The sequence below is a fragment of the Nerophis ophidion genome, linkage group LG07, assembly GCF_033978795.1.
Source record: "Nerophis ophidion isolate RoL-2023_Sa linkage group LG07, RoL_Noph_v1.0, whole genome shotgun sequence".
Lineage (NCBI taxonomy): Eukaryota > Metazoa > Chordata > Actinopteri > Syngnathiformes > Syngnathidae > Nerophis > Nerophis ophidion.
In genome coordinates this window covers 18366017-18379958 of record NC_084617.1, presented here as the reverse complement: position 1 = coordinate 18379958, position 13942 = coordinate 18366017, and the positions used below count along the sequence as shown (strand labels likewise).

Here is a 13942-nt window from a genome sequence, read left to right as displayed (position 1 = left end):
CATGTTTAACACACATAGATTCCTTTCTTTCATGAAGACAAGAATATAAGTTGGTGTATTTGATTCTGATGACTTGCATTGATTGGAATCAGACAGTGGTGCTGATAACGTCCGCATTTTCAAATGGAGGAAAAAAAAAAGTCCTCCTTTCTGTCCAATACCACATGAAAGTGGTTGGATTTGGCATCTCATTTGTCCAACTTGCATACTCGTTTTTAAACACTTTGTTATGAGAATAGCATATGTGTGTGGCCCTTTAATGTCTGGCAGCAGGTGAGTGACGTCAGTGAGTGTGCGGGTGGGCAAGCAAGTGAGAAAGCGGTCGCTGAGGGCGGGGGAGAAATACATTAGCATCAAACTCCGTAGCTTGCTAGCTTGTGCACGCTAGCTTTCTGAGACTCTTATTTTGTTAGCACAGGCAGGATGAAACAGGTCTTTTATGGTGAAGACAGGAACTGTGCAGTCGGTCTTTAGAGTGTTGACAGTAGGTACGGAGTCTCTAGAAATAAAATATGTTTCTCTGCGTCCGCCCTGTTAGTGATTTTTTTCTTAAATATGAGCTTGCAGCAGCCAGCGTCATCTCACAAGATCCTCGGGTGCCGAGAATGTCAAACAACTGACGAAAGTGAAGTCTTGGTATGATTGATGATTGCTCATTTTTATGTCTATTTTTTAATGCCTGGCTTGAGATCGACTGACACACCCTCCGAGATCGACCAGTCGATCGCGATCGACGTAATGCCCACCCCTGCTATAAAAGGTACACATTTTCTTTTTTTCTATGTACTACGGCCCCCGTGAGGACTATTTGCGTAACTGCGAGCAGGCGCGGCGAAAGCAAGGTGAGTGTCTTACTGTGGCAGACGGAGTCGCTGACGGGCGTGCAGTGGGCCAGCTGGACCTCGGTCTCGTCGTCGCAGATGGTGCAGGGCAGGCAGGGGTCTAGGGAGCTCTCGCGGTCCGAGAAGGTGTAGTCCACGCACTCCTCGCACACGGTGTCGTGCTCGTGCTCGCAGTGCTCGAACACGCCGTGGCCGGCGGGGCAGACGGTGCACGGCTTGCAGCGGCCCGACACGGCGTCCAGGTAGAAGTTGTAGCGGCACACGCAGATGGCGTCGTTGGAGTCGGTGCACGGCGTCTCCATGCGCATGAGGCCCGTGCACTGCGTGCAGGGCTGGCACTCCTCCGTGTGGCTGTAGTTCTCCGAGAAGGTCTCGCCTGCAGGGACGAGGACCAAGCGTAAGAGGACTTCTCAATATATAACAGTGCAGATTTTTTCAACAATTCTGCCTAGCAACACCTCCCCCAGGGAGAAAATTAGTGGGACTCAAACCACACGCCACATACAAATGACTGGTGGTATACATCGTTGTTATCTGTTCTCTACCATATGGAAATATATACCATAATATGTTCCTGTGAGCGACATCTGGTAATGCTTGTCATTATCTGATCAGAACAACAATGTCTGAGTGCATCCATTTTTCCATCCATTTCCTACCGCTTATTCCCTTTTTGGGGTGGCGGGGGGCATTGGCGCCTATATCAGCTACAATCGGGCGGAAGGCGGGGTACACCCTGGACAAGTCGCCACCTCATCGCAGTGTCTGAGTGCACTTAAGTAATATTCTCAACACTATAGCTTAGGGCTGGGCGATATATCGATATACTCCATATATCGCGGGTTTGTCTCTGTGCGATACAGAAAATGACTATATCGTGATATTCGAGTATACCAGGGGTCGGCAACCTTTACCACTCAAAGAGCCATTTCGACCCGTTTCACAAAAGAAAGAAAACAATGGGAGCCACAAGACTCTTGAAATTTATAATGAAATTACACTGTATACAGAGTTGTTGTTTTTTTGCTTTGTGCTATGTATAAACCAGGGGTCTCAGACACGCGGCCCGCAATTAAATATGAATATTTGATGTTAGTGCAGCCAGTGAGTTTTATAAGAACGCCACTTATCAGCATGACGCATACAATTCTTCCCGATTTGTCCGGGAGACTAGCGGGTTACAGAGTGACTATTCCCTCGGAAGTCTGCTGAGTAAAACCCATTCAACGAAAATAAGGGCGTGCTACGATGCCACTGTCTTTAGTGCCCTCCACAAATTGTACAAACAGTTTACCAGTCAGGTCACATGTTGTATGTGGCTTCTGCAGACGCACACATGCCATACAGGTCACACTGAGGGTGCCATTTTAAACAACTTTAACACTGTTACAAATATGCGCCACACTGTGAACCCACACCAAACAAGAATGACAAATCCATTTCGGGAAAACATCCGCACTGTAGCACAACATAAACACAACGTAACAAATACCCAGAATACCATGCAACCCTGACTCCTCCAGGCTACATTATACACCCCGCTAGCACCAACCCCCCCGGCCCACTCCTGCGTTGGTTGAGGATATCAGGAGGAATCATTTATATTTGTGTTATTTTGTAGTGCGGAAGGTTAAATAACTGTTTGATTCGAGTGAAATAATTCAAACAGAGAGAGAATTTATATTTATATAGCGCTTTTCTCCAGTGACTCAAAGCACTTTACATAGTGAAACCCAATATCTAAGTTACATTTAAACCAGTGTGGGTGGCACTGGGAGCAGGTGGGCGAAGTGTCTTGCCCAAGGACAAAACGGCAGTGACTAGGATGGCGAAAGCGGGAATCAAACCTGGAACCCTCAAGTTGCTGGCACGGCCGCTCTACCAACCGAGCTATGACCGCCCCAGAAAACAGAGAACAATGGTAGGTATAAAAAACACTAATCTATTTATTATTGACCATCTGGAATGGACTTATGTTTCAGTGGAGTGGTATTTTGTTTTGCTTTTGGTGACACTGATCACAATGATGAAGTTAGGCTCACGATGCGTTAAGTTGAATGGTGCGGACACGTTTGTTACTGGAAACTTTCTAATACGCCCCAGAGACTTTTTTAACTTGCAACTATAATTATTTGGCACTTGTTTATATTGACAAATGTGCTGTTTTAATCTGCATTATGGTTCAATGAAGGGCACGAGCTTGTGTGCTATTATGGGCTTAGCTGCTGTGTAGCTCTTAGTAGCCTATAGCCTACTATGTTTACCTTTTGTACATGACTAAAACCACAGAAAAGACCAACCAGGACATTTCGATGTTATCTGGATGTTTGCATCCAAGCTTATGTTGGTCATGTCAAATGCAAACCCGGATTTTGTTGCTGATATCGGATCAGGACACCCCTAATGTATAAAACCTGCTCAGGGTTTTGGGGTTAGAGTGTCCGCCCTGAGATCGGTAGGTCATGAGTTCAAACCCCCGGCCGAATAACACCAAAGACTCTAAAATGGGACCCAGCATCAAGGTTTGGAACTGGGGGTTAAATCACCAAAATGATTCCTGAGCGTGGCCACCGCTGCTGCTCACTGCTCCCCTCACCTCCCAGGGGGTGGAACAAGGGGATGGGTCAAATGCAGAGGGTAATTGCACCACACTTAGTGTGTGTGACTATCTAACTAAATACCATAAAAGTTCCAATCATAAATACATAGTGCACTGTACTGTACATACTGTATTGCAGGGGTCACCAACCTTTTTGAAACCAAGAGCTACTTCTTGGGTACTGATTAAGGCTAAGGGCTACCAGTTTGATACACACTTAAATACATTGCCAGAAATAGCCAATTTGCTTAATTTACCTTTGATAAATAAATATATATATATAAAAAAATGTGTATTACTGTCCGTCATTCCGTCGTACATTTTTTTTCCTTTTACGGAAGGTTTTTTTGTAGAGAATAAATGATGAAAAAAAACACTTAATTGAACGGTTTAAAAGAGGAGAAAACACGAAAAAAATGAAAATTTAATTTTGAAACATAATTTATCTTCAATTTCGACTCTTTAAAATTCAAAATTCAGCCGAAAAAAATGAAGATAAAAACTAGCTAATTCGAATCTTTTTGAAAAAAATTCAAAAAAATTATTTATGGAACATCATTAGTAATTTTTCCTGATTAAGATTAATTTTAGAATTTTGATGACATGTTTTAAATAGGTTAAAATCCAATCTGCACTTTGTTATAATATATAACAAATTGGACCAAGCTATATTTCTAACAAAGACAAATCATTATTTCTTCTAGATTTACCAGAACAAAAATTTTAAAAGAAATTCAAAAGCCTTTGAAATAAGATTTAAATTTGATTTTGCAGATTTTCAAGATTTGCCAGAATATTTGTTTTTAATTTTAATCATAATAAGTTTGAAGAAATATTTCACAAATATTCTTTGTCGAAAAAACAGAAGCTAAAATGAAGAATTAAATTAAAATGTATTTATTATTCTTTACAATAACAAATAAAAAAATACTTGAACATTGATTTGAATTGTCAGGAAAAAAGAGGTAGGAATTTAAAAGGTAAAAAGGTTGAGTTTTGTCTCTCTTTGAATAAAAAAATGTCGAGCAAAGCGAGACTAGCTTGCTAGTAAATACATAAAATTTAAAAAATAGAGGCAGCTCACTGGTAAGTGCTGCTATTTGAGCTATTTTTAGTACATGCCAGCGGACGACTCATCTGGTCCTTATTGTCACGCCTATGGTTCATGTTTTGTTTTGGTCATGCTATGTTAAGTTTTTTGGACATTTAGTTCTGTTTTGCATTTCCTTGTTTGTCTTGTTACCATGCCAACTGATTTAGTTTTCATATTTCATGTCTGATCATGAGTTTTGTTTGGCCATACTACCCTGAGCATCTCCAATCTCATCTGTTCTCAAAGCTAAGCAGTGTCTGGCCTTGTTAGTACTTGGATGGGAGACTGCCTAGGAATACCAGGTGCTTTTGACCTTTGGACTCTAAGATCCTTCTTTTTCACTCCCTGTTTTGTTACCATAACGACCAATCAGTTCACCTGTCTTGTCTCACACCTGTTTTCACTTATCATGTTCATTATTTAAGCCACGGTTACCGGGTAGTCAGACTGGCAACATCACCTCCTTCATGATCTCGATTATCTGCTTCATGCCTTGCTATGCTGTTCATTTTGTCCACGTAAGTTTTTGTCATTCATGCCATAGCACAAGTGTTTTGTTTCATGTTTATAGTTTATAGCCTTTGTGCTAGTCTTTTGTTTCACAGCCCAAGTTTTGTACCTCCATTGTGAGCGCTTTTTGTTTGTTCCTGTTTTTAGTTTGAGTAAATATATTAAATATGTACCTACCTTCACGTCGTATCCACTCCATTCGCTTCGCACCTCGGGAAAACAACCCAAGACCAAGTCCCAAGCCTGACACTTATGGGCTACCTGGTGCCCGCGGGCACCGCGTTGGTGACCCCTGCTGTATCGGATATACAGTATACATCTACAAATAAACCTAATAAATAAATACAAAATAGATGCTATTATTGGCCCATATAAAGTGATGTTACAAACACAGAGTTTGAACACAATCCAAATAAAAGTGCACAAAAATGCGATGCTGTGAACTGCAAGCAGCGGCCGATGATGTAACATTAGACACAGCCACGTTGTTTCTGCACGTCCCTGCGGGGAAATCAAATCAAATGGTACAATATTGGTAAGTCGTGGAGTTCAAATGAAAACATGACTGGAGATGGCAGAGTGTTAACGCGGGAAGCTCAACACTGACGCTAATGGCATTAAGAGTGTTTACCGCACTTTCATTAGCGCAGGAGGACACATTGATCCGACATCATGCCGCTTTTGTTTGAGGAGCGAGTCAAAAGGCCGGGCGATTAAATCGATCCACGGTGTGTTTGCGACGCTTTAAATACCCGGCGGGTGCAGGTGTGGGCGTGCTTGCATAAAACTTGTATTGTGTACAAAAAAAAGCTTTGATTGTGTCGTGCAGTAGATAAGCAAGATCGGAGATGTCCAAACTTTTTCCACTGAGGGCCGCACACTGAAAAATTATATTTTTAATTTTCTAAACCAATACAATATATTAGGGTTGTACGGTATTAGTTTAGTACAGAGGTGGGTAGAGTAGCCAGAAATTGTACTCAAGTAAGAGTACTGTTACTTTAGAGATGTATTACTCAAGTAAAAGTAAGGAGTAGTCACCCAAATATTTACCTGAGTAAAAGTAAAAAGTATGTTGTGAAAAAACTACTCAAGTACTGAGTAATTAATGAGTAATCTGTTCGTTTGATGATGACGGCATAAAGTAATGCACAGAAACATAGAAATAGTAATGAACAAATTCAGAGCCAGGAATATCTCTTAAGCAACTAAAACAATAATATATATTAAATAATATATATTCGGTTTTACACTGTATTGAAAAAAAATTGAAAATGTATTTTACCTTTGCATCCTCATTATACTATTGGCTAAGTTTTCTATTCATAAATGTAAGTTTCTCAATACCCGACCTGTTTTTTGTGCCTTTAAAAAGATTTAGAACTCTACATTAAAACACTCTAACAACCAAAAAGCTGTGAAAACGGTTATGCTGTGTTCCAAATTTAAGTTATTTACTGAGATTGAGTGAGCCTATGGCTTTGCACTTTGTTTATTTTATGTATATATATATATATATATATATATATATATATATATATATATATATATATATATATATATATATATATGTATATGTGGGTGTGGGAAAAAATCACAAGACTACTTCATCTCTACAGAACTGTTTCATGAGGGGTTCCCTCAATCATCAGGAGATTTTAATGGAAGCATTCACATACAATGGTTTGTATAGGGCACAGAGTGGGTGGGTACAGGCAGGCGTAGGGTGTGGTGATTGGCTCATATGTTACCTAGGAGGTGTTTCCGTCTGTGACGGCATGTTGAAATGATTTCACTGCGCTTGTTGAGGGATGATAGATCTGGATGATATATAATAAACAGTTTCTCTTTTAAGCATAGGTTGCATCTTTTATTACCACTGTTGTAAGGTGTGTAGGATGCAAGAATTTGCCATGTTATTGAATATTCAACATTATTGTCTTTGAGGTTCCAAATGTGTTTGCTGAGTTCTGTAGAATTCCGCAAAGTCTGGTTTCTAAAGGAGGCGTTGTGATTATTCCATCTTGTTTTGAACGCTCCTTCGGTTAATCCTACGTACGGGTCAGATGTGTTAATGTCCTTGCGTGTTACCTTTGCTTGGTAAACGACTGATGTCTGTAAGCACCCTCCGTTGAGAGGGCAATCAGGTTTCTTGCGACAGTTACATTCCTTATTGGTTTCAGAGTCGTTTAGTCTGGGGGTGGGCAGTCCTTTTGCAATTGCTTTGTTGTGGTTTGAAATGATTTGTTGCATGTTATTCATACAGCTGTGGCTCAATTTAATGTTGTTCTATTTGAATATTTTTCTTAGGGTGTTGCCTTTGGGGAAGTGTTTGTCGATCAGAGTGAGGAACTTGCGGCCGATGTTGGTTGAGACGTTTTTGCTGAATGGCGGATTGTACGCGCTCTACCACGGTATCGAGCACTATTCTCTGGATAATCCAATCAAGACATATATAATATATATATATATATATATATATATATATATATATATATTGCATTCTATTTTAGTTACTTTGAATTTACAACCCCCTAGCACTGTTTTGTACGGTTTTTATACTGTTTTGTACTGTTTTTTGTACTTACTTTGATTATTATTTTCAACTGTTTATAAATATTGAAATTTATAAATAAAGGTTTATAAAAAAAAAAAAGTGTGCAGTTAATAATGTGACCGCCTGGCTCTGTTTGATTGGTGAAACGGAGTCAAACGTCACCAGTGACTACATTTGATTGGTGAAACGCAGGCATGTGACAGGTCCTACTTTGAAGGTCTGTCTGACAAAACAAAACAAACAAAGCATGCATTAACAGATCGATACAAATCAGTAGCAAGCTGAATGTAGATAAATGGAGCGGAGTAAAAGTAGCGTTTCTTCTCTATAAATATACTCAAGTAAAAGTAAAAGTTTGTTGCATTAAAACTACTCTTAGAAGTACAATTTATCCCAAAAGTTACTCGAGTAGATGTAACGGAGTAAATGTAGCACGTTACTACCCACCTCTGGTTTAGTACCGCGATACTAATGAATCATATTCAGTACTGTACCACCTCTGAAAAGTACCCGCACCTCCGTCGTCGTCATGTCGTAACATTGCTGGATTACGAGCAGACGAGCATGTTCGGCAGCGCACAATCACAGAGTGCTTACAAGCACTGTAGACAGAAAAGGGAAAACGGACGCATTTTGGCTTGAAAACCAATGATAAAGGTGAATTTATAACACTGAAGAGGTGATATCCCTGATGTTGGTTCTGAACCGAGGATGTCGTTGTGGCTTGTGCAGCCTTTTGAGACACTTGTGATTTAGGGCTATGTAAATAAACATTGATTGATTGATTGCTATAAGACATGACTTGCCAGCTAGTGGCTAAAGTCTAGCCCCAGTCGGCAGTGTTTTAGCTACTTCTAAATCACTAATCCTCGCCTCCATGTTGACAAATAAAGTACGTTTCTTACAAGTATCATCCCTGCAGGACAAGGAATAGCTAAACATGCTTCACTACACACCGTAGCTCACCTGCGTCACAATGTAAACAAACGCCATGGGTGGATCTACACCTGACATCCACTGTAATGATACCAAGTACAGGAGTGTATCTAGTCGATACTACTATGATTACGTTGATAATTTTTGGCATCACAACATCTTCTTTCGTTTTTGTTTTTTTTATGTATATTATTTTTATAAACTGAGGAAATATGTCCCCGGACACATGTGGACTTTGAATATGACCAATGTATGATCCTGTAACTACTTGGTATCGGATTGATACCCAAATGTGTGGTATCATCCAAAACTAATGTAAAGTATCAAACAACAGAAGAAGAAGAGATTATTGGATTTTAACAGAAGTGTAGGTGGAACATGTTAAAAGAGAAAGTAAGCAGATATTAACAGTAAATGAACAAGTAGATTAATAAATCATTTTCTACCACTTGTCCTTATTAATGTTGACAAAATGATAAAATGGAAACTGACACAATATTTTACTGCACATGTCAGCAGCCAAATTAGGATGTTTTGTTTGCTTACTTACTACTAAAAGACAAGTTGTTTTGTATGCTCACTATTTTATTTAGGGACAAACTTGCAATAAGAAACATATGTTTAATGTACCCTAAGATTTTTTGTTAAAATAAAGCCAATAATGCAATTCTTTGTGGTCCCCTTTATTAAGAAAAGTACCAAAAAGTATCGAATTAATTTTGGTATCGGGACAACACTACAATATATAGATTTTTTTTAACCTCTCTCGCTCCCCTCAAATTTGGCCCCGGGGACCCGGAAGGGTGTCATTCATAAAAATGTTACAAATGAGTCATATATGTTTTGTTTTATTGTTATTATTCAATCAGTCAATTATTTGTTTTTATTTTTATGGAGTTTTATGTTGGTTTGTTTTATGCCTTTTTTGTCAAAGAAAACGTTTTTTTATATGAGAAACACACAAAATACGCAATATTTTCCCCCAAATAATATTTCAAAGTGGATTATTTTGATGTGAAGTAAATGGAGCTTTGAATAGGTCAATAATTCCTAACAGTGATTTTGATTCAGCATTATTTTTTTGACCAATGACAGTTTTAATGAAAAACACAGCCTGCACGGCAGCTTTGTGTTAACAGAGTCAACATTGCAATATATTTGACCAGTTTTCTCTTTTATTCCACTGTTTTATGTTTTTTTTAAATTAGTTTTTTAATAGTATTCTTAAAATGTGCCACAGGGCTGGATCGGCCTCTTTTAATAACCAAAGCTTAAGCTTTTTAGACCCAGCCACTTTGTTTTCTCAAGCTCTTCACTATTAGTTTACACCTCAAAGCTCCTTTGCTCCTTCATAATCCTTCTAATCAACTCATCAATCAATAAGAGGGTGGACATGAGTCCGTATAAAAGTCTAATTTCTGCTCCTGGTGCACAAAGGAAGGTCCATGAAGGCACAGACAATTAAAACCACTTCTACTCCGACACTAGTTGCTAAGATGACAATCGTTTGTCTCTTCAAAAGATTGGCGGAGGTCTGTTGGAGAAGCACTATTGATTTATTTTTGGTCGGAGAAAGAAAAGCTAAGTGGTGGATGACACAAAGAGACTGAAAGCTGAATGAAGACGGCCTGCTGCTTTTCAGCGAGCTGTCCCTTGCCTTCACCGGCTAAAAAGTTCATGGGGGGAGAAATGACTTTGTATTGTACATGTGTGTGTAGACATATATATATATATATATATATATATATATATATATATATATATATATATATACACATACAGGTGCTGGTCATATTATTAGAATATCATGAAAAAGTTGATTTATTTCATTAATTCCATTTAGAAAGTCAAACTTGTAGAATGTATACATTCATTCCAAACAGACTGATACATTTCAAGTGTTTTTTGCGAAAAAGGAGATGATTATAGCTGACAACCAATGAAAACCCTAAATTCAACATCTCAGAAAATTAGAATATGGTGAAAAGGTCAGATATTGAAGACACCTGGTGCCACACTCTAATTAGCTAACTAACTCAAAACACCTGGAAAAGCCTTTAAATGGTCTCTCGTTTTGATTCTGTATGACACACAATCATGGGGAAGACTGCTGACTTGACAACTGTCCAAAAGATGACCATTGGTACTTTAAAGAAGGAGGGCAAGACACAAAAGGTCATTGCCAAAGAGGTTGGATGTTCCCAGAGCTCTGTGTCCAAGCACAATAATAGAGAGGCGAAGAGAAGACAAAGATGTGGTAGAAAAAAGTGTACAAGCAAGAGGGATAACCGCGCCCTGGAGAGGATTGTCAAACAAAACCGATTCAAAAATGTGGGGGAGATCCACAAAGAGTGGACTGCAGCTGGAGTCAGTGCTTCAAGAACCACCACGCACCAACATATGCAAGATATGGGCTTCAGCTGTCGCATTCCTTGTGTAAAGCCACTCTTGAATAAAAGACAACGTCAAAAGCATCTCGCCCGGGCTCAATACAAAAAGGACTGGACTGCTGCTGAGTGGTCCAAAGTTATGTTTTCAGATGAAAGTAAATTTTGTATCTCCTTTGGAAATCAAGGTCCCAGAGTCTGGAGGAAGACAGGAGAGGCACAGAATCCACGTTGCCTGAAGTCCAGTGTCAAATTTCCACAATCGGTAATGGTCTGGGGTGCCATGTCATCTGCTGGTGTTGGTCCACTGTGTTTCCTGAGCTCTAGGGTCAATGCAGCAGTCTACCAGGAAGTTTTAGAACACTTTATGCTGCCTGCCGCGGACCAATTTTATGGAGGTGAAGATTTAATTTTCCAACATGACTTGGCACCTGCACACAGTGCCAAATCTACCAGTACCTGGTTTAAGGACCATGGTATCCCTGTTCTTGATTGGCCTGCAAACTCATCTGACCCTAACCCCATAGAAAACCTATGGGGTATTGTGAAGCGGAAGATGCGAGATGCCAGACCCAACAATGCTGAAGAGCTGAAGGCCACTATTAAAGCAACCTGGGCTCTCATAACACCTGAGGAGTGCAACAGACTGCTGGACTCCATGCCACGCCGTATTGCTGCAGCAATTCAGGCAAAAGGAGCTGCAACTAAGTATTGATTGCCGTACATGCTGAAACTTTCCATGTTCATACTTTTCAGTTGGCCCACATTTCTAAAAAATATTTTTTGGTACTAGTCGTAACTAATATTCTAATTTTCTGAGATACTGAATTTGGGATTTCCAGTAATTGTCAGTACTAATCATCAACATTTAAAGAAATAAACATTTCAAATATATCACTATGTGTGTAATGAATTGATATAATATGTAAGTTTCGCGTTCTGAATATAATTACTGAAATAAATCAACTTTTTCATGATATTCTAATAATATGGACAGCACCTGTATATATATGGGGTTAGAGTGTCCGCCCTTCAGATTTGTATGTCGTGAGTTCAAAACCCGAGTCATACCAAAGTTTGTAATTGGGCGTTAAATCACCAAAAATTATTCCCTGGGGGTGATCAAAGTTGATGGGTCAAATGCAGAGAATTATTTCATGGGTACTTTAACTTTTTATACATACATATATCTACACACACATACCGTATTTTTCGGATTATAGGTCGCAGTTTTTTTCATATGTTGCGCAGCGACTTATGTGTGAAATTATTAACACATTACTGTAAAATATCAAATAATATTATTTATCTCATTCGCGGAAGAGACGAAGGAAATGTCAGCAATCATCACACACACGTCAACCAATAAGAATTTGGCGGGGGCGGGTCATGGCAGAAGTGCATTGTGGGTCACGGGATGCTAACTGCTATATGCTACTGTCGTAGCTATTAAAATGGATCGTTTCATCGTTAGCGGTAACTTATAAAAACTGAGAAGGGCTGAACTAAAAATGGCACCGAAAAGGAAATCATGTGCTGCAGATTACCAGCTGGACGTAGTGAAATATGCAGCAGAAAACGACAAGAGGAAGCGGCACATACCTTTGGAGTTGGCAGAGTTGTTTAGAAGCGACATCGAGGAAGAAGATTTCATCGGATTTATCGATTAGGAGTGACAGATTGTTTGATAAACGTATAGCATGTTCTATATGTTATAGTTATTTGAATGACTCTTGCCATAATATGTTACGTTAACATACCAGGCACCTTCTCAGTTGGTTATTTATGCTTAATATGCGCCTTGGTGTTGGATTTTATCAAATAAATTTCCCCCAAAAATGTGACTTATACTCCAGTGCGACAAATATATGTTTTTAAATAGACCTCCTTTTTGGACCAGTTGATCTGCCGCTTCTTTTCTCTCTCCTATGTCCCCCCCTCCCTTGTGGAGGGGGTCCGGTCCGATGACCATGGATGAAGTACTGGCTGTCCAGAGTCGAGACCCAGGATGGACCGCTCGTCGGGACCCAGGATGGACCGCTCGCCTGTATCGGTTGGGGACATCTCTACGCTGCTGATCCGCTTGAGATGGTTTCCTGTGGACGGGACTCTCGCTGCTGTCTTGGATCCGCTTGAACTGAACTCTCGTGGCTGTGTTGGAGCCACTATGGATTGAACTTTCACAGTATCATGTTAGACCCGCTCGACATCCATTGCTTTCGGTCCCCTAGAGGGGGAGGTTGCCCACATCTGAGGTCCTCTCCAAGGTTTCTCATAGTCAGCATTGTCACTGGCGTCCCACTGGATGTGAATTCTCCCTGCCCACTGGGTGTGAGTTTTCCTTGCCCTTTTGTGGGTTCTTCCGAGGATGTTGTAGTCGTAATGATTTGTGCAGTCCTTTGAGACATTTGTGATTTGGGGCTATATAAATAAACATTGATTGATTGATTGATTGATTGATATATATATATATATATATATATATATATATATATATATATATATATATATATATATATATATATATATATATATATATATATTAATAATCTGTCAGGTTGTGTTGGTGACGAACACCAAGATGCAGAGATGGTGGCAGGCAATGAGCAGGAAAACATGATTTAATCTCCAAAAATAAAGAAAGAAAAACACAAACCAGAAACTAGGAGACAGGAAACAGGATACCAGGAAACAGGAACTCGGACGAAAAGACAGCACGCTGCCAACGGGCTACAGGTACAAACGACAATCAACCGGTAGGAGCTACAATAATCCAGCACTGACTGGAGGACAAAGCCGGTCTAAATAGCATCTGGCTGATTGACACCAGGTGTGGCCCGGTGTCAATCAGCCACAAGTGAGGGGAAAAAGCACTTAGGGATACAAGCAGGAAATAAAGACCAAATAAGAGCGCTGGCAGGATATAGACAGACACAGAGGAAAAACTAAAACATGACCAAACTGTCAGGGACAAGCCTGACTATATATATATATATATATATATATATATATATATAG

General features: G+C 39.7%; 1 protein-coding gene across 1 annotated transcript in view; it reads right to left on the bottom strand.

Moving 5' to 3' along the window:
- The window catches only part of ngfra (nerve growth factor receptor a (TNFR superfamily, member 16)), a 93318-nt gene that overhangs the window by 47620 nt on the left and 31756 nt on the right, over positions 1-13942 (bottom strand). The window contains exon 3 of the mRNA XM_061905503.1: positions 856-1218. Coding sequence (XP_061761487.1) covers positions 856-1218 — 363 coding nt within the window. The remainder of the gene's footprint in view (positions 1-855; positions 1219-13942) is intronic.